Here is a 21,620-nt window from a genome sequence, read left to right as displayed (position 1 = left end):
CGCATATATTTCCCAGTAAAGACAACTGTTGCGCAAGCTGCCATACCGATAGCAGCTTGAGACGTGGTGAGTGAGGTCCCTAGCCGTTCGCATATAAAATTACTAGCTTTGCAACTAATTTCAATGTTGTTGCAGTAATGCTATAGGCGGCGGCGTGCTGTCAAAATTACGATTACTCCCATTCCTACCATTACTCTAAAGCCATAAACCATTGCATACCATCCTCAGCAGTTGTAGTGATGGTTTTCATCAGCTTCATTGGTCATCCACCTTCAGAGTGGAATGGCTCATGACTGTTTGGCATGAAACCTAACGAAGCAGTTCAACGCATTAAGAGCAAGTTTTAGCTCGGGAGCTCCTACTGTATATAGTAGATACACAGGAAAGAAAAAAATCGTTTTTCTCACCAAACACTGCAGCAATGTTTGTGTGATTTGTTGAATTTTAAAGTAAAATCCAGTGACTGCTGGAAACAAAACATTCTATTTATTTATTTTTTGCCAAAATTTGTAAACATTTGGAAATTCGCAAGAAGAATTCAAGTATGTAGTTTACAACCCTGTAACTCAGCAATAAACATATCACAATTATGTAAACTACCTAATAATGCATCTAAAGCGTACAAAATTTAGGTAGTTGCACCGCTCAAAAACATACCACTAATTTATGATTAGTACTTTCGCAAAACCCTCGTAAACACTATCAAATTCACGCAAGCTGTAAATCCATGTACCGTCGTTGGCCGCTTTAGATGCTCTGACAAATGAAGTTTACAGAATGGCAATATATGTTCTTGGTGCAGAACAACGGATTTCTAAACTATGTGCTTCCTTTCTTTTCTTGAAACTCGGCAATTTTCGGAATTTTTTCTTAAAGTTTCAGGTATTTTATCGAAGTTCTGCTTGCTAGAAACACTAGAATGTGACGTCCTTTCCTTTGTGCAGCGAATTTCATTTGAATAGGTTCGGCAGTTGTCTCATAAAAGCATTTCTAGATTTTACATATGTTTGAATAGGGAAACAGGAGTGTGCCCCGACCTAAATCTTCCTTCTAGAGTACTCGTTAGTCTTGTATAGAGGACATATTCCGTCGCCAGCCTGAGACTGCAGTGTCGCCTCCCTTCTGCAATGCTCACGCTCCTTATCAACAAGGCTCGCTGCTTACTTAGGCAAGTAATGCACGTCCGTAAAAATGCGCGCATGAAATGTATTGCAAGTGGAAACTAAATCCTTGCAAAAGGCAAGACTGTCACTTTGACGTCGCGTACACTGCTCAGAAGAGTGGCGCAGTTCTGTACATGATTTATACCCTTTAACCTTCTTAAACCGAATTATTTAGCATAAATTTACATCAGCGTCCGCGTTGATTTACATTAATGACAGCTGGCGAGTCGATTGGCTCACGACACGACTACGTCAGCGTTAAATTCTTTTTGACAAGAGTATTGAAAGAACCCTTCGCTAAATAGCTGTTTTTACGTGGTACGTGCAGAAAATTCCTATAGCGCGAATGTCGGGCTCCATGTTAGATATTCCAAAGTTGTGGAGGAACGAGTGCGGTGTAGAAATTTGGTCTCGCGCTGCGAGTGCCCCCAGGGCGTGGCTCATATATAGATGAGCCTGAGCGGAGGGAACGTTTTGAATGGTGTAAGTGATGCTACCTGCTATAACTTGAAAACAGCACTTGCTCTAAATTGACACAGCTTTATTTGCTCTTAGGCTCCTATTCAATTACCTTGTGCGACAGCGACATGCATGTAGTCTACTCCCTAACTATTAGCCCAGCCCAGCAGACGCAATCTTCTCATTTAGGTTCTTGATCCTAAGTGTTTATTTTGTTGCTGCAGTCGTTGCATGCTCATTGAACACACTTACACTGTAGCGTCGACATGAATGGTCTTTATCCTCCTTTCTTTTTTGAAAAGATGTCTAATCAAGCAGGAAACTGATTAAGAACGTGTGGATAGGTGGACTGCGCATGTATTCATAAACTATCGTACGTTAAAGAAGCGATATCACATTTCAACGGCTGTTTTGTCGCGAGCTTGTCAGTTGCCTTCCCAGCACACGAACATCTTCGATTAACGTGTGCGCAACGGCAAGCAATTCGAGCTGCGAACTTTTTCTCCGACAATCGTGTCATATCGCACTCTCCTCTTGTGAATCTCCGAGTTTCTCGTGCAGTCTTTGACGCTTATGATCTATTCCTCTATTTTTCCTGAAGTCCACTTGCCTTCCTTCCGCGCAGCGCAGTCTCGCCAGCATACGAAAGTAAAAGAACAAAAAAGCCGCGCACGTGCATGTGTGTGTGTGTGTGTGTGTGTGTGTGTGTGTGTGTGTGTGTGTGTGTGTGTGTGTGTGTGTGTGTGTGTGTGTGTGTGTGTGTGTGTGTGTGTGTGTGTGTGTGTGTGCGCGCGCGTGCATGTGCGTGTCCGCATGCACGCGCCACTGACGGACATAGAATGGGAACCCTGGGCATTCGCCTCTCACCTCACCCGAAACGCTAATCGGATTAACACTGATCACGGGTATATTACGGGGCTTGGTTCCCTCCTTATGAATAATTCGTATCACCGGCGCGTCGATACCGCCGATTCACGATGTAACGTTTTACCCGTCTCTGATGTCCTCCCTTGGCTTATGCGAGGCACTTTCTGCGCATTACTTGTGTCCACGTTCATCTCCCTATTCGCTCTGTTTCCTTTTTTCATACTTTTACGTTTGCTTCATTGATTGTTTGCTGCGCGAGTGGGGGCGTTACTCGCCCATGCATAAGCAACTTGGAAGGACGAAAAGCTAACCAACCAGGAAGCTCAATAGACGCGTATACTGGGAAATGTAGCATGCGCGCCGTACTTCGAGACTATTACTTCAAGGTCGTCAGAAGCGCCAGGCGAATGGAGGTTTGTGGGGGAGAAAGGAGCTGTTGAGCGAGTATTTTTTTCTTTTTTGTTGCTGGTATGTTCAACGCACTTTCACTAAGATCAGACACCTGGTGAGTCTCCAGACTGGTTAGGTAAACGCCTGTCGAGGTCAGACGGAGTTTGCACTCGGAACCTGGCGGCCGGCACACGCCATATTTGTCAAATAGAAGAAACACGGCTAAGTTCGGCTGATTGAATCCGAGAATGTTATTGCCTGAGTAAGAAGGTCACAAGACACCAGGAGTGCTTTAGGTGCCCTAAATAAGGCCTTTTAATAAATGATGCACACTTCGACAGATCGCTGTGGGAAGCATATGGACAGGCTATAAGAACAAAATAGGCGTTCATGTCATGGGCGGCAAGAAAGAGACGGCGTCTTCAAGATAACATGTTCCTGTGAATACTGCAGGAAAAATTTATGGTTGGTAGCCGGAATGAAACATTGGGCTGAATTCTGACAGGTGACAACTCTGCGAGGCTCTAAGAAAACTTTGAGCACCTGGATTGCGCTTCTTGATACGTATCAAGGTAGCACGTCTGTGAGCGGAGGTCGCGCGAAACGTTTAGACAAAAATTTGTGTGCAATGAACTCGTTACTGGATGCAATTCCGTCACTTAGTGCTCAAGTTAATGAAAGAAACATGAGTTAATGTGGGAACGATATCGGTTGGCGACCTCTTTAGTCTCTAAACCATGCGTATTTGGCAGACATTGTGCCTGTACACTTTTCAGAGGAAAGAAATCTTTGGCACCAAGTTGGAGACGCCTGAACGATGTGCGATGTTGGAAACAAATTTAGAGTGCTCAAGGGAGCGCGCAGTTAGCACCAATACTCGTCTGAATACAAACAGCTTGCACTTAGATAAGGCGGCATAATTTTTATTCAAATTGACATGTCAGAGAAGTAATGAAATGAACGTCGCAAATATAAGCGCGAGAACAAAGGGGGGCACTAGACGGAGAAGTGAAAGCATAGAAAAATGCTAAAAATTCAACGCACCTATACTTCAAAATGTGCAAGAACGCACAACTTCTTTCGTCTATTTTCAGCTGAACAAGAATGCGACGGTTTAAGCATATGACACATAACAGTAAATGAATGCAGAGAAGCTTACGATTAAAGAAAACCTTACGGAGAAGTATCATTAGGCTTTGCATGCACATAGGATCCGAATTCTGTGAGGCCGAACCAATTTTGCTATTTGTTTTACTTTAGGGAGTACTGAAGTCAGTTAAAATTTAATTCTGGGCTTTTACGTGCCTAGACCACGATCCGATTATGAGACACGCCGTGATGGTGGGGCTCCGGATAAAGTTTGATCACCTGGGATTGTTTAAGGTGCAGCTCAGTCTAAACGCACGAACTTTCTTGCGTTTCGCCTTCCAGTGAAATGAAGCCAAGATTGAACCTCCAACCTCGATCTCAGCAACTCAACGCCACAGCCACTGGGTATAGAGCAGTGGGTGCTGAATGTAGTGGTGGGTCCTGACTGCAGTGGTGGGTGTTGAATGTAGTGGTGGGTCCTGACTGCAGTGGTGGGTCCTGACTGCAGTGGTGGGTCCTGACTGCAGTGGTGGGTTCTGAATGCAGTGGTGGGTTCTGAATGCAGTGGTGGGTTCTGAATGCAGTGGTGGGTTCTGAATGCAGTGGTGGGTGCTGAAGGCACAGTGCAGTCCACTTCGTAGTGGTACGTTGAGATTCGCGCCAGTTGTGAGACTCGCGTCCCCAAACTGGTGTGAGTGCTTTAGGCAGTCGGCGTATGATTTTCTCACAGTGCATTCCGCATCCGTACCGCAGGAGACAATTATATAGAATGCGAATATATTTCATCGGAAATGTCGGGCTAGAAGCTACCAGCTAGTGTCACGATTCCTTTTAAGCGAACATGTCTTGAACACTCCAGTGCCGTGATTACAATACGTGTGCTAAAATTAATCTTCTCGTGTTGCATAAATCATATAACGCTCATTCATCGAATGACAAGATGTCAAACAAGTAACCCATTTGTCGCCATTGCACTGTTTGCCAAGAGACGTGCAGTGGTGATCACTTAAACATCTCGCGTAGTGCAATACTCGTTATGTGTATAGTAGCTAGTCGGCTTGTTCATCTCGTCTAGACTCCTTCCGTTTGTTCTGTGCCTCACTCAGTGTACGAGAAGCCGCTTACGCAAACACCAGAAAGCCGCTGTGCACGTTTATACATGGACTACCGAGCTGAGTTGCCGCGTGTATTTCCCTGCTTTTTCCAGCGCATGAGGCAACCATCTCGGGGACGCCGCTAGCTATTCCAGTCGCACGGGCACGTGCTGTCTAATACACAGTTCTTAGCTAGATTGCTGGGGATGTGCTACTGCGAACGTTTGCTGGGGCATTTATTATTTATGTAGATGTGCAGTTGCACCAGGTATACCCTCGATTGCCGAGGTATCATAGAGGGGTTTAGAAAGCCGATTAATAACTGTGAGGAACGTTGCATTAAAGGCAAAGTACTATACCGTGAGTATATACAGGCAGTGCAGCAAATAAAAGAAAGACAGTAATAAATGTACCAGAAAGAATAGCACTGTAAGAGAGACCCACAACTGTTTAACGCATAGCACACGACACACTATACAAATGTGGCCTGTAATGCCCAAAACGCGGTTCCACATCAAAGAAAATTGTGACAAAATGTTGACATTTCTGACCATGTGGAGTACACTTGTTAAAAAAAGTGCAGTGTTTTTCAGTTACGACTTATTTGCTGTACTAATTAATTACATGGTAATTGGTTCGTTAAACTATCCACAGCGAGAATTTCATTTCAGCACATCAGAAATGCAATTATGGGCTTTGCATTAGGTTTCCTACGCTTCGATCAGGCTTTTGGGGCATCAAGCTCAGCGTGGCACATATGACACATTCGGCACTACAAGGTTAAGGTTGACAGCAAGGAAAAGCTGGTACAGTGCGTTTGTGAGCTGAATAATAAATTGAATGGAATGTGCTTGACTGATTTCTTTTAAATTTATTCAATAAATGTTCATATTTAGAGTGATGGCCCGAGACATATTCCGGGAAGATGGCAGGAGCAGTAGGTCGAACTGTAGGTCTAGACATGTTCTCCGTGGGAACGAGTTCATAATTTCATTGAGTGCGATTGCGGGATTCTTCCCGACTCTTGCAACTGTTTGTTCAGGCCGCTTACTCTCTAGTGAATGCTGTACACATCATGCACGCGCGCGAAAGCTAGGTCTTAGCACAGTTTTGAAGTTTGAGCGCGAAGGTGCCGGCGGTTTAACTTGAACAAGCGAGTGATTTTACGCTCGACTTCCTCGTTTGCTCAACGTACCGCATAGAGTGTGGACCGACCGACCGACAGCCGCCCGCAATGTCGCGCTCGGCGACGGAGTCACCCGCGCCAGTCCTGGCGCAAACTATATCGCGATGGACTCGAGCCAAAAAAAAATGTGGAACGAGGAGTTGTCGCGTTCGTTGGCAGGGCGTATTGTGCACTCAGCGTAGTCACATAGCTGTCAGCGTCTGTCTTTTCGCGCCGGTCCATTAGTGGCGCCGCGGGCCATTGACAAGAGCTGCCGCGGTCGCGCGTGCGGGGAGCAACGCCTCGGGTATTCTTTTCTAACGCGTGCTCGTGTAGGAATGAAACGACAATAAAAGAAAAGATAGTTCGACTGGAGACAGTCAAACCCAAAACTTGGTTCTTCGGTGAGGTAACTTAAAGCGAGAGTGCATAGCCTGCGCGAGGTCGGAATTGTTCATTGTAGCCGATCTGCTAAATTTTGTCGCGGTGACGGCTCTTTTCCTCGTGCAACTCGAACCTCAGACACTGTATGCGAATGCAGTGACCTGCTGGTTCAAATGCTGGTGTAACACAATGCTTGACGATAGTCTTACTTGGGCATGCGGGCTGGATGTGTTAGGCACCAGCCGGGGTAGCAGTGGCTATGGCGTTGCGCTGCTGAGCTCTGCAGATCGCGGGTCCGATTGCAGCAGCGGCGGCCGCATTTCGATGGGGAGAAATGTAAGAACGATCGCGTTCGTAGACTTAGTTGCCCGTTAAAGAACCGCAGGCGGCGAAAAGGTAACCCTGAGACCTCCACTACGGCTTGCCTCACAATCAGATCGTGGTTCTGGCAAGTAAAACCTAAAACAAAATGAATTGTTTTTGACTTGTGAGGCGTACCACGAAAGCCCAAGACACACATAGAATACACGCTGGCTCCACGCTTAGGCCCATAATTATTTGAGCTTCATCAGTTTATTTAGTATGAGCAGTAATTTATTATATTTGTTAATTAACATAGGTTGTTATTTGAGGCGAGAAATAATAAGACGGGAAGAACAGAATACCGTTGGCGGCACCGTAACTGTATAATTGAGGCTGAGACCACGAAAAAAAGATTCAGCGGTGATTCAGCGGTAATGGCGGTATAAATACGTTAGCATTACGTCACACCTCTTTAAGTTCCTGCCGGCGCCTTGATTTAAACCAAGTTCACCCTGCTGGCATTACTCATGACTATTAAAGGTGGGCGTCGTGCCCATCGTTACCTCGCGGATTGTGCATGCTTGCAGTTTGTGTATCTTACATGTATAACCGTATCAATTTACTGCCGACTAATTTTTTGCGCATGTGCAAGAAAAAAAAATTAGAAATGTTTAAAAAGGCTGCCGATGTCTTGTTACACGTCACTGGCGAAGGCTGGCCCACCAGCCGATTCTCTCAACCGTTACAAAGAACGTGCTTTCACGTACGTCGTGCTTACTGTTTTGTGCTGTACCAAAGCGGTTAGTGTGCTTTTTTCGCCGCCACAATTATATATATGTGTATATATATCTGCGGCATTGTAACTGTTTCACTTTTTTAACGGACACATGCGCACCAGTACCGTGGTCTTTCGGCATTCCGAAAACGTTTGTAAGCAGGTGTACAGAAAAGCAAGCACTATTGGCATTTTTACGCGAAACGCTTGCGTGTTCATGTTATTATTATATCTGACGCATGACACCTGTCTATAGACATACAGCGGGCAAGAAATATAATAAATTGTGAATAAAGCAGGTGGCGGCCGCTATGCGACTTCAGACTGTCCCATCAGGGCATGTGGACCGGTATGTTCTCGCGGACAGGCTGCCAATGCGACACAATGCGACCCGACTGTTCATATGGTGATGTCTCGGCTATTGTCACGCAGAACAGCGTGCGCTGCGCGATGCTGCATTACATATCCTCCGGAGACTCGAAGACAGCTCAGGGACGTAATCGACCAGCCGTGGTGGTGTAGTGGCTCTTCGACAGGGCACATGCTAGGCACGAGGGCGCGGGATCGAATCGCGGCCACAGCGGCCGCATTTCGGTGGGGGCGAAATGCGTGGGCGCCCGTGTACCATGCATTGGGCGCACGTTAAAGTACCCCACGGGGTCAAAATTAATCCGGGGACCCCGCTACGGCTTGCTTCATATTCATATCGTGGCATTCGCACGTAAAACCCAATAATTTATTTTTTAAATTAAGGTACATAAACGCTTTTCAAGTCGGTTCTTATTACCTATTGATAATAAGAACCCTACCATCTGCTGGCCGCCTGGTTAGCTCAGATGCTAGAGCGGCTGCCCCGGAAAGGCGGTGGTCCCAGGTCCGAGTCCCGGACCAGGACGAATTTTTCTTAACTGCGAGGCTTTTCTTTCGAGGAACCCGTATGGCTTTCCTTTGTAGCAGTTGCTACAAACGGGTGGATGTCTGATTTTTCTCTTTATTTAATTATTTAACCTATTGGTACATTACGAACCTGAAAAGCCGACAGTACACCCTAACACAGCGGCAAAAACCGCACACCATGTGGTGGTGCCGGTCGTATATACCACTGGTACGGGTGCCAATGACAACGGTAGTAAGGGCAGCGTTCTCAAATTCTTCCCTCCTGACGGCTAGCGTTTCGAGCCGCCGACGTTGAGACGTTATGCCCCTGGTCGTACGGCGCTTCGAACTTTTCCTCGAGGAAGTGGCGCTCGAAGTATCGGTTTGCTCCCGCGTACGCGTAACGCACGGTGGTACGAGGAGCGCCACTCGCAACAAATAGTTGTTAAAAAAATAATAAAACAGCTAGAATAAAACGACCAGCGCGGCCGTTAACATACGAAACTCATTGAGACGTCTTGGCGATAGTGAACGCGGATATGCCGCAATCAACCAGTCACACTCACGATGGGTAGAAAGAGTCAACGCACACTTGCTCGTCTCGGACGGTGCCTGCGCGACGGCGCCTCACGTGCTCGAGAGAGCTGTAATACATACAACTCTGCAACGGCAATTTTACTCTCGCTGCCGTAAAGAGGAGAGTGCCAGGTAGCTTGCCGGAGAAGCTAGACCACGGGTGTGTTTGCGTAAGCGTCGAAGTGAAGAAGGGGCGGCCGGCAGTCAGTCGGCATGGGTTCGGTTGCGCGGCGTCGGCCAGGCGGCTTACCGCATCTCGGAGATTCCCGATCTCGGGGACATTTGAAACACACCTCACGGGTGCATTTCATTGGGAATGGTTCAGATAAAATTAATCAATATGCTGAATCAGCGCGACATAATGTGAACGTCTGCTGCGAAAAAAAAAGAAAAAGAAAGTCAAGGTCATTTCGCCCTGCGAAGTTCGATGACCAGTGGAGCTGTAACCGTCGTGATAAGAAAACCTGTGGTAACGACTTTATTGCACCACTTAGTGTCGCTTAGTAATAACGGTCACAATGGATGTGTGTGGTCGCTATGACGTACTCCGATCGGCATACTCGCAGCTACAGACACATTCTTTGAGAATGTCAAATTGATGCACGTACGCCGCTGGTTGGTCGGTTGGACCGGATCGGTGTGGCATAGCAAGCGAAACCTCTCCGACACGAAACGCGTAAACCAGTCCCGCTTCGGTCCTGACATATCCACACTGAAATCACCGACGAAGACCACAGGAGTATGAGGCATTGCTTACGGGTGTATGGGCCATTGATAATGAGTTTTTAACATGCTGTTCTGTATGTTGTATGCGTGATTAGAAAGTATGTAAGCACTGTTCGCTTCGCTTTGCTGCTGAGTGCTTGCATCCTCTTCCATACGGGGCTTCGAGCCATTGCATCTTTTGCTTGCTGAAAGGGGTAGGAGTGCTTACGGGGGTATGAGCCATTGATAATGATAACTTTTGTATGCGGACACAATTTATATAGTTCCCTAGTCATATACAGCTCCGCTGTAAAAATAAATCGCATTCAATCAACTTATCTGGGATGATTATTTTGTCTAATCACTTACAATTTTTATTGGAGAACTGAAGTCAATGTGTAATATAATGCACAAGAGGTCTCAGGAGGATATAAACGATGGCCACGCGAAGTTCTGAAGGTTAATGGTAACCCCCGTCGTTCATTCACGTACATCTCGCAGTCCCATACTTGTAGTTACTTTCTTCATTGGGCGCTGCCCTGCCTGGCGTTGTCGCCAGTAGGAGTTATTATCATGTAGCCTGAGAAGCTGACAATGCAATCATGGTACATTCCCTATTGATTCGAAAGCAGCACATGCCTCATTGAACGAGAAAGCCGGCGTCTGTTAAGACAAAACGGCACCTAAATTCTGATAGGCTGCGACGCACGAAGATGCGCGCCTCGACTGAGCAGAGCGGCGAAAGGGAACACTTGCTGCCTCGCCAGTTGTTGCATGAGGGGAGAGCGCATCGTCGCGACGCCACGTCATCCTCGCTCTCAGAGGCCTGTGTTATCAGCGCATTCCTTGTCCGTGGCAGCTCCTTCCTGCGTTCTAACTGCACCTCAGTAATCGCTGTAAAGAAATTAATGTATAAAAAACGGAACAAATTGGAAAGGAAAAACGTTCACGGTAGCGTGCTTCAAACCTACGACCCCACGCTCAGAAGCCGAGTGTCCTACCTACTGGGCTACGCCAGCGTCTCTTAGGTAGCAGGCCTGTGCACTCTGCTTTATGAGATAATGCTACCTGGACTGAAATTTCCATTGCCAAGCCCGGCGTGACGAAAGCGGCGATGTCAAAATCACCGCGGCTTATTCGGGAGTGTCTACATTAGATTCTATGGCAGTCGGGCAAGGACTCGGCGTGGTTGCTTAGTGGGCATGGTGCTGGGCTGCTAAGCACAAGGTTGCGGGATCGAATTCCGGCCACGGCGGCCGCTTTTCGATGTGCGCGAAATGCGAAAACACTCGTGTGCTTAGATTTAGGAGCACGTTAAAGAACCGCAGGTGGTCAAAATTTCCGGAGTCCCCCACTACGGCATGCCTCATAATCAGATCGTGGTATTGGTACGTAAGACCCCATAATTTGATTTTTTTAAAATCTGGCAAGCAAGGTAGCACGACGTCACGGATTGAACTGCACCTGTCTTGTTCTATCTAGGAGGCGTTGGTCAAGTGTCCCAACACGCTCGCTTGCCCGCAAGGAGTAGATAACTAGAAGGACCGCTCAGCGGCGTTCAATTGGACATTAATGGTTTCGCATTCACAACTCGTACGAAGCGTTTAGGTGTCCTAGGATTGTTCTTTAAAATACAAATTATCCTTAATCAAGTGTCGTCGTATCTGCCCATATCCTATATGATGAATTAATAAGTAATTACGGCACGATGCATATACGTTTTTAATAGGGTTGGGGCAAAGTCCTCTGGTTTGTATACAGGTCAGTCAACATTTACAGCAAATATTGCACTGTTGCCCGCTTTGTCAGGATATGTGGCTGAAAGGCAGTGTTACAGAAAGAATTATCTGCGCGGAACAAGACCTTCGCCACGCGTTAGCCGTTCGTTATAGTGTAGATTAGGCTGACCACAGTCTTGCTCGTTTCAAAGGGTTCACTTCATTTATTTGCGACTACGTTTATATCAGCATGTCGGTAGTAGTGACTCTTCCTTACACGCATAGTAACCGGTCGTGTTCTGAGAATCTGTTATGTAATAAAGTGTTAGAAACCTATACCTAAACTAAAAGTTAGTAAACATGAGCGAAATTTATTAAAGTAAGCTACCAACCTCGCTGAGCCTGGTCCGATTAGCGACCTACAAGTGGCAGGAATAAGTTCGAAGGTATCACCAGAGCGTGGCACCAGTGCAAACTTGGCATAACTGCTGGAATTTACACCGGAGAAGATAAACGTCGTTATTGAATATTTGAAAGACACTTCTGGTCCCGGGCGCAGTCGCCTCAAAACGTATTTTTCAAAGACTGCACGTCATTCTTTGGCATGTGCCAAATGCTTGCCTGCTCTGAGGCAAAAGAAAGGCTTCTCTGCTAATAAATAAGTGTTGTCTACCAAACTAGCTTGCCACTAACATAAACTTTAATATAGCAGCCCTACTGCGTTTTAGCAGTAGGGCTGCACCTCCGCAGATACCGTGGAGTCAGACTTCACTTGCGGAAGGGCAGATCGAATCAAATAAAATCGAATCAAGTTTTTCTTGAAATACGAGGAGGGGGGTAGTAGCAAAATGCTGCGTCAAACAGGAGTTTGTTTAGGCAATCGGCCCTTATAGTGGGTAGCAACATGAAAGGCGAAGCCCGGTAGTGACAGTAGCGGTGCGCTTGAGTGATGGCGACTCGACTTTCGCACTGCCGTGCCAGCTCGACGTTAGCGCACTAGCCGTGCAGTGCATGCGATTCGAGTGGGATGCGCGGTCGCTGAGAGCGCGCGCCGTGCGTGGCCGTGGGCAGCTGGCCGCAGCCCTCGCCATCGCAGCCACCTGGCCTGGGAGTTGCTGGAACGGTTGTCGCAGCAGCTGAGCTCCGCACCCGTGCTGCCCCTGTACAACGCGCTGGGACCCAAGCTGACCCCCACGCCGCCAGAGATTGCAGACATGGAGCGGCTGGGCAACGGCTGCCGCCACCGCAGTGGAAGCGAGGGCGACACCGAGGTCTTCGCCGAGCGCTCTCCGCCGCCACCTAAGAACAGGCTCAACATTTTCAAGTTTATCACTCAGGTAAGCACAATGAGTTTCTTATCGCTTCGCTTTGCTTTGCCGATGGGGACATGACAGTTCACGTAGAAACTGCGAGCAGTACGTCCTCGTTCTGAGCCTTCCAATGGGAGGGGGGGGGGGCATGCATGCTGCAGCTGCCGACCGTGGTATATCGCGTAGGAGTCAACGGCGAGGAAAGGAAGTGGAGGAACTGTTAAGTCGTTATCTTTAGAGCCAAGAGTACGCGGTAGCCTGCATGCGTTTTCAGGCGCCTCCACGTGCCAGCAAACCTCTCCGTTGCTGCACTGAAGACGCATGCGGTCGTCCCGAAAGTCCTGCGGGTTGTCTTCCGAGCGGTCTCCCTGTGCACGTTTCTCCTATTGGGTATCGCGTCTGGAACAGGTACAGGATGGGCGCGTAGGTGCGTGCTGGCGCTCTGCTGACGTGTGCACATGTTATGCTGCTTTTTGAAGGGTTGGAGGAAGAGCTCAGCACGTGGCGATGCGGACGCGCAGGTGTCCGGTCTCTCACGGTCCATGTCATATCGGTCCAAGTCTACTCAGCCGCGGAGGTCTTCTCAGCCGTCGCCCGTCACTCGGCAGACCGAAGAGGCGGTCGGCACCAAGCGGTCGCCCAACTCGACGCGCGTCACCAAGCGTAGCGTCGAGACCTCGTCGCCCCAGCGCTCCTCCCCGCAGCGCTCGTCACCGCGTTCGACGCAGCTAACGCGCTCCTCGGTGCTTCGCTCCTCAACCGATGGCCAGCCGCCGGTCGTCGCGGCTGCGTGCAAGACTTCGCCAGAGATCCGGCGACGGCCAGACGGCAACGAGACAGCACGCTTGCCTGCGCCTCCGGCACCCAGCGAGCCGCAGGGACTCAAGGCAGTTCAACCCGTCAATGGTGGTAAGGCCACCACCATATACTACTGTCATATACTGTCATATACTACTGTCATATATGTCATATACTACTGCTAGCTGCTGAGTGACGCGAAACGCCTCGGCAACAGCGAAGGGACCAACCACCTAGTCGCTGGAGCTTGCCTTTTCGCCGCAACGGCAAAATACGTAAACGTGTTCTGGCCTTGTGGTCTCGGTGCTGCCGGCGGTCGCGATATGTATAATCTAGAATGGCGAGAAAGAGTGTTTGAATCACTCGATATTTTTAGCATTGTACGCAATGAGGTTCAGCTGAGGAATTATCAGAACTCGTATCATCCAAGAATCAGCGTCAACTGTGTTCGTATAACAGAAATTCTACTGTATTTTCATTTTATCTCTAGCACCAACGGCAGTGAGTGGACCATCAGGTCCACCTCCTCCACCTCCGCCACCTCCACCACCACCTCCCCCGCCTCCTCCGCCGCCCCCACCACCTCCGCCGCCGCCGCCACCACCGCCACCTGCGTCACAGCCAGGAATGCAGAGCCCACACGGTGATGGTTTGACGACCACTATCACACCGTCCAAGGTGATGCAACTCAACTCAGCGCCACGTGGACCGGCCTCCCCTGGCCCTTTCCACACGCTGCCTAAACCACAGCAGAAGATGAAGACGCTCAACTGGACTAAGGTGCCGGACACCCTTGTCTGCGGTGAGCCTTTCGTTGACTGGGGTTCAGAGACCGACTCTTTCGGGGTATTCTCGGTTGCTGAACTACTGCGTCACACGTGACAACTTTCTTTTGCGTTACGCGCTCGCCTAGTTAAGGCCCTTGTGCGCGCCGCTAGGCTACTAACAACGGCTGTGAGATCAGAATAGCTGAGCGACACAGTGGGGCTAAAGTAGAGTTCACTTTATGGACCTGCAATTTCAAGGACGCCGGCGTCTTAACCGCGAGAAAAGTGCTTACAGCTTCCTTTAGACAGTGTTCTTGTCTAGGCTAATCTAAAATATTTGCTAACCACTTTGCTTGCGGGAAGACGCCGGCGACATTAAAATTTGAGGTTTGTGTTGTGCGACTGCGCAAGGTTGTCAGCTGGGAGCTAGAAATGGAGACGTACGTCAGACTGTGACGGAATGGCGGTCAGGTGACGCTTTGTCAGAGGCAGCTAAAGGGGGTCGTTTGACCACGTTGTTTCACTGGTCTGTTCCACTCGCGGAGAAAATACTACGTGTAACCAGCGTACACTTTTTTTTTGGTTTGTAACGTGGCAAGCTTGGCGGCATACGCGATAGACCTTCCCTTGGCAGATGCGGCAGCTATATCGGAAAATACTCACGATCCCGCGGCACTCCAATACGCGGCTGTTAAACTGACAAAAGAATTGCAGCCACATAAGTTTTGAAACGTAACTGCGTCTCCTGGAGCCTTGCATTGCTGTGTCATCGTTGTGCCTAGTCCTGAGCCCTGGAGTGCGCTTGAAAAGTATAACTACATGCGCATGCTGATCTATAATATACAACTCAGACAAATGTGAAATGAAGCTGATAGCTCGCATGTTGTATGTCAGTGTATTTATCCATAAGCATGGCGTGAAGAGCTATAAAAGTGAACTGAAGACATGGTAGTGTTAAGCTTTACATTTGCGCATTGTCAAGAGGCATCAGTGCAGCTTAAGTGAATGTTTTGCGTGTACGATTGATAAAAAAAAGTCATGGGTATTGGCGGATATAAAGGAGGTGATGGTGGAGGCCCGAGCCGTCATCGACATATGGCGGCACCTTAGCGCTCAACGCCCCGCCTCCCCCACCTCTCTTCTGAAGGTTGGGGATACCCTCCCCGGTCATGAGGCGGTAATTGAGAAGCCCGCTCAATCTTTGCGCTCAGAAGTGCAACAAAGGTTGCTCTGCTTGCTTTCGAATTTCAACGTCTGCGGTGCGTAGTGTTCTTTTTCATGGTAGAGACAGGTATGATTTTTGGTCCATACTGTTGCGTGCTCTGTTTTTGAGAGGACACATTCCATTTGCTTCAGGGGGCAAGAGCATCTGGAGTGATGTCACCAAGGAAGCGCAGGACGAAGACGTTGAACGGAAGCTAAACTTCAAGCAGGTGGAAGAGCTGTTCTGTCAAAAGATGGCCACCACAGCGCAGCCAAAGGTTCCACCAGACAAGAAGAAAAGGCGGGAGCCAGCGTTGGTAAGCCAGCATCGAGAATTTTAAACTATTGATTCTAAACCTGTACAATGTTTTTACATTGTGTGTTTAGTGCCCTTCCCACGTACATGATGTCTAACAACAAGATAACCAGTCCTTGTCAGCTAAATCTCGGATGAACGAAACTGGCAGAGTATGAAAATATTTCAGTATGTGAAGAAAGCAGTTTCGCACCATGTGAAATGAAGAAATTGTTGTGAGAGCAAGGGACAGTATTCTTCTGGGAATGTGCCTTAAGAGCGGGATCAAGACATGGCTAACCTAGTGCATTAAACAGTTCCGTTCGTCCTCGCATTAGATGTCTGAAACCAGAACTAGGAAGCAAAAATAAAGATTGCTTGATTATACGGACAGATAACATCATATAGAATTTAATATCACACGTGTGATCGTTAATATTATTTCTATCATTCAAGAAAATGAAAGTGCAATTCTGATGTATGTACTTTATTATCCGCGTTGCCGTTGTTTTACCAAGTGATGACAGTGTCATAATGCCTGCCCACAGCTCAGCCTTCTGGATGGGAAGAGGAGCCTCAACGTCTGCATTTTCCTCAAGCAATTCAAGTCTGGGCCTGAACAAATTGTCTCCATGATTCGCTCTTGCAAGTCTAAGGAAATCGGCTCGGAGCGCTTGCGGATGTTGCAAAAGATACTGCCAGAGCCAGACGAGGTACATAATTTTTAAATGCTGCATATACAATTGTACGCACCAATACAGCCAATATCCATTAATTCTACTCCGGGTTATCCATTTTTTTTCGCTTAATTCGATTCCCAAGGAAGGTTCCGACAGGCGCCTATAAATTTCTATTGGCCAAAGCTTTCGCTATTTCGACCCTGAAATTGGGCCTTACCGGATGGTTCGAATTGGAATGGTTGGTACGAACGCGGCCCCCGAATGGTGACCAGTCGTGACTACATCGTGGCTACAGCAGTCGTTCTTGGCAGCGCTAGGGGACAGTGAGTGCGTCGAATACAGGTCAGCTGTCGAAAAACTATTTTTGTTCTGCCATGGGAAGATTTTCATTCGACAATTCGACAACGGCAGATCAGAATTAAAGATTACCATATTTTACTCTTGTCTAACTCCCCCCCCCCTCCTCCCGCCGTCTTTGCCTGAGTGAAGATTTTCATTCGACAATTCGACAACGGCAGATCAGAATTAAAGATTACCATATTTTACTCTTGTCTAACTCCCCCCCCCCCCCCCTCCTCCCGCCGTCTTTGCCTGAGTGGTGCCGTTGGATACGAAACCACGTTTTCTGTGCTCGCGCAAAATTCTAAATGGCTACCACCATAGCCAGCGTCATTGCCATTTTCATCATAAGATGGCGACAGAAGTTCTCGCGTAGGATGGCGACGACGATACCGTGACGACGACGAACCACTGTCTGTGATCACAAAAGCTCATTCGAAAAACAAGCCGTTTTACATACTAAGCTAGCCGCAACAAATCCGTGTCAGGTGTTTTCAATAATCCCGGTGATTGCATACTTCGTAGAACGAACTAGCCGGCGTGAGCTATGATCTTGTGGGCGATTGTTGCGAAGTTGTCTTAACGCACAGTTATACATTAGAGCAATGAACCGTATGGAGGGTGACATGTTGGGGCTCATAGAGACAACACTAAAGTCCTGTGTGGGAGTGACGACGTTGTATGTTGTGTTAATAATTTTATTTTGTGAAGGTAAAGTTATCTGGGTTAGTCTTTTACTGATTGGGAGAATTGGCAGCATGCTGCATTTTTGCTCTTAAAAATTGAGTGATCGTTAGATGTCTACTTTGTGAGCTGTACTGTAGTTCCGCCGTTATTTTTTTTCCTTTGAACCAATAAAACTGGGTGCGCGCTAGATTGGGGAGGTCCTAGAATCAGGCAATTACTGCCGTATGGAACAGAGCTCTGTATGAGCGATTTTTGTTATATTTTTTAATGCGACGCTTCAGATTACTCGATGAATGTCGTCGGTCCTACTAAGGAGGAATTAATGGATGTCGACTGTACAATTACCTAGGATCACACGAATCAATGAAATGATGTACATATGCGTGTATTCTAAAGCGCTGGCAAGACCTGCGCTGGAAAATTGTCTGATACTTGCATGAGATTTGTTGGAAGAAATCTCGTAAATAGCAGTTTAGGTGTTCGCTAGCAGTGCCAGAATGTGATCACTTAGTGCCTCCTCTTTAGTTGTTTTAACGCGATGATTTGCATAAATATTTCTGCAATGGCAGGTCTGTTTTTTCACGTGAACTGCATGCGAAAATGTTGATTTGATTCCCATTTATGAAATATTGTTCAGGTGGGGTAGTTTATATTCGTGAACTCGATCAAACTGCCAACATTTTGAAATTATTTGTTTAGTCTGCTGTTGGTTCTTAATTAAGCAGAAAAGAACTTGTTTGTTAAACTAACTTAAGACCCAATGATAGCTGAAAAAAAAAACTAGAAACCGTTGCCATATCTTTTCGTTTCGCACTGTGTGTAAAGATTAACGCTTACCAACTTGTTTGGGACGTGTGAGTGTTTAAAGATGTTTGTTGTTTGTCATAGTTAGAAATCTAGAACAGTTGTGGCATTCCGTTCTTGTCGTCTTGCAGTTGAGCATGCTGCGGTCATACACGGGCGAGCGGAGCAAGCTGGGCCAAGCGGAGCAGTTCTTCCTGATGCTGGGTGACTTGCGGCTGCATGCGCTCTACGTGGATGGCATGTTGCAGATGGAGGAGTTCAGGCCCAGCGTTGAGGTGCTGAAGCCCCAGCTAGACAACTACATTGGCGTTTGCCAGGAGATACTCACCAATCGCAGCCTCAAGGAGTTCCTCAAGCTCATTCTCATCACCGGAAACTTCATCAACTCGGTAAATGAGACAGAACGTGCTTTTATGTTTGGTTTCTGTCTCGCGGCAATGCAGCTTTCAGTGTTTGTTGTGTCGTAGTATGTGCCGTTTAGTCACGTGCCCTGCTAGTACATTTTACACAAGGATGCATTCTTGGGCGATCATTTGCGGTGATACTATCATTCTCGCGTGGCGTAGTACATGGCGTGTTTGACCCTCATATTTTCACAATGCTGTGAAACGCTTACCACGTATGCTCTAAAGGCACTAAATGCTGCTTATGGTACACTAGTCCATAAGGATACTTAATGAAGTAGCATGTACCAGGAGGGCTTTGGGAGTGCGAGAACGAGATTTGAGAACATAGTGCCCCAGTCATAACCAGCATTTCTTTTTATGCTTTAAATACTTCTAAATTCCTGTGTTTCGGTGTATATTTCTATCGTACGACGCTTCGTGGGTGGATAGGAGCCGCCACTGTTGCTTAGTGGCTATGGCGTTACGCTGCTGAGCTCGAGGTCACGGGATGGAAACTGGCCGCGGTGGCCACATTTCGGTAGTGGCGAAAAACGAAAATTCTCGTGTGCTCATTATATGGACGTTAACAAGCCCCAGGTGGTCAAAATTATTCCTGAGTGCCCCACTACAGCGTGCTTCATAATCAACTGGTGGTTTTGCCACATAATGCCCTAGAATTAATTTTTATTGATTTCGCGTAGATAGGTTGGTTCCAGCAAGTCAAGTGAACATAGAACAAGGTCATCAAGATCCGGAAATATTTGTCTTCCTTAGAAAACACTACAGCTATCACACACCGAATACGCTGCTGTATTTCTCCAGCGAAATGACCTCATTAGACTGCAAGGCACTTGAGAGGCAAGCAAGTTGCATTTTTTTGACATTAAGTTAGGAACGCTAACGAAAATAGGGAATGCTGAAATTTCTTCCTACAGTAAAGTTGACCACATAACATGATTTGTGCACAACAAAGTGAAACTAAATAGCATTTCGCCACTCCAGATATACCAGAGCCTGCAAGACATTACCACTGAGAGCAAACTGAAAGAAATACAAAAAGTAAATGACTAAATGTAAATGAATGCAAAGCATAAACAACCAATTCAAGGAGATCAGAAAGTCGGCATAGGAGTTTGGTCTGGCTCACGAGGCCCAGGAAGGCTGAAGTATGGAGGAATGTGCTCCACGTCTAGTTTGCGAGAATCTTCTCTCCCATGCTATGACTGTCATCCCATGGCTACTACTGTGTCTGGGGCACAATTTAAATAAAGGTGAACTGTAACATGTCAATACGAAGACCCTGAGACATACATTGTGTAGGAATTTCAAAGCAGGGGGAGTACGGGGCTGAGAACAAGCCTCGGTTCCATTAGCTTGTGTCCTCTGTTGGAGAGCATGAACATGGTTGTACCAAATTTCGCATAGCAATGACAACGTTAACGCGTAAGACTTTTGTGCACATATCTCTCGATATACTCTGTGTGCATTTTGACGACCCTGTACGTAGAAGTGGACAGTTCATACATCGAACCTCAATGTAACGAAGACGGTAACAACGAATTATCGGATATAAAGAAGTAAATAAAGAATTTGGCTAGTCATGCTTTATTGTAATGGCGTATTCTCCTGCTATAACAAAATGGAAAATGGGTATATTACGCTGTATCGATTAGAGCGAAGCAAATTTTTGTTTGCACGTGCCTCAAGAAAATATATGGTTGTAGCAACATGGTCAAATGCAGTCGCCGACCGGTTTTTCAGACGCCTGTTTTCTCAGACCTACACAATTATTCGTGCTTCTTCGCGGCACCGCTACCAGCCCCTACCACCACTGCATATCGGCAACCGAAACTTTCGACGCCGCGTGATGTTTCTTGCATGAACCTCGCGCCATGCCGCACATATGGCGGCCATGTACAATGTCGCTGTCACGTCGATTATTCGCGAAGCCGCAACCTTGGCTGCCGACTTCCGGCCAAAGAGCGCTGGTTAAGCTTAGCGGCCCGAGCAGTGCGGTGAAAGTTTGCCGAAGGCTAGCGGAGTGGCTGGTGGCCGTCAACATGTTTACACTCGTAGGCCTTATCGGCAAAATCGAGCGGGATGTCAGACGCACAGGTTGTACTGAGGGCCGCAGTATCGCAGTTCGGATCCAAGTGCGGGTTCCCTCCATGCCCGAAGTCTGTCAGTAGTGGCACTCGGGAATAGTAACTGACTATTGCTGGGAGTACTGCTGGGAGTCATTTTTTGTACTGACCCCCAGTACTGCTGCTATTTTGAGTTCCATTTGTGTCATCTGCCTTATTTCTTGGGAATTGTTAATATGTTATTGTTTACTTGTTTTTATGACTTCTTTTTGTCTAACCCACTCCTGCAATAGCCCCATAAAGGAGCTGCGTTATGTATAAATGAATACAAAAAATAAAATGGAACATGCGGGACGTTCAAGCGCGCATTTTTATCAGTGGCTTGGTTTGGTTTGGTTTGATCGCAGTCGGCAAGCCAACGTGCCGATCCTGCGCGATAGCACCGATCGTCTTCGCGGCGGGGCAGCGCACGTGTGCAATTTATTGTCGTTCCCGTGTCTCAAGCTCCCGATGGGTCATTAAAAACCGTTGGACACTCTTTGCTGGCCCGTCGGAGGCACCCCGCTTGCATTTCTTTCGATTTTTTTGTGTTATTTGCGTGTATGCTTACAACAAATATTGGAGATAACCAAGGCACTTTCGTCAGCGACGCGACTTCGTTATAACCAGGTTAGACTCGCAAGTAGCTTTCTTTGGTTAAGGA

At 47.3% G+C, this 21,620-nt stretch overlaps 1 protein-coding gene across 13 annotated transcripts in view; it reads left to right on the top strand.

Moving 5' to 3' along the window:
* The window catches only part of LOC142578939 (inverted formin-2-like), a 68,357-nt gene that overhangs the window by 29,126 nt on the left and 17,611 nt on the right, over window positions 1-21,620 (top strand). For 12 of the 13 annotated variants that reach the window (XM_075688655.1, XM_075688653.1, XM_075688654.1 and 9 more), the window contains exons 5-10: window positions 12,661-12,901; window positions 13,354-13,783; window positions 14,163-14,474; window positions 15,796-15,959; window positions 16,486-16,650; window positions 18,579-18,836. In XM_075688655.1, coding sequence (XP_075544770.1) covers window positions 12,661-12,901; window positions 13,354-13,783; window positions 14,163-14,474; window positions 15,796-15,959; window positions 16,486-16,650; window positions 18,579-18,836 — 1,570 coding nt within the window. The remainder of the gene's footprint in view (window positions 1-12,660; window positions 12,902-13,353; window positions 13,784-14,162; window positions 14,475-15,795; window positions 15,960-16,485; window positions 16,651-18,578; window positions 18,837-21,620) is intronic. The other variant, XM_075688657.1, reaches the window with a different exon arrangement.

The sequence above is a fragment of the Dermacentor variabilis genome, chromosome 4, assembly GCF_050947875.1.
Source record: "Dermacentor variabilis isolate Ectoservices chromosome 4, ASM5094787v1, whole genome shotgun sequence".
NCBI classification, from domain to species: domain Eukaryota; kingdom Metazoa; phylum Arthropoda; class Arachnida; order Ixodida; family Ixodidae; genus Dermacentor; species Dermacentor variabilis.
This window is presented reverse-complemented; position numbering and strand designations above follow the sequence as displayed.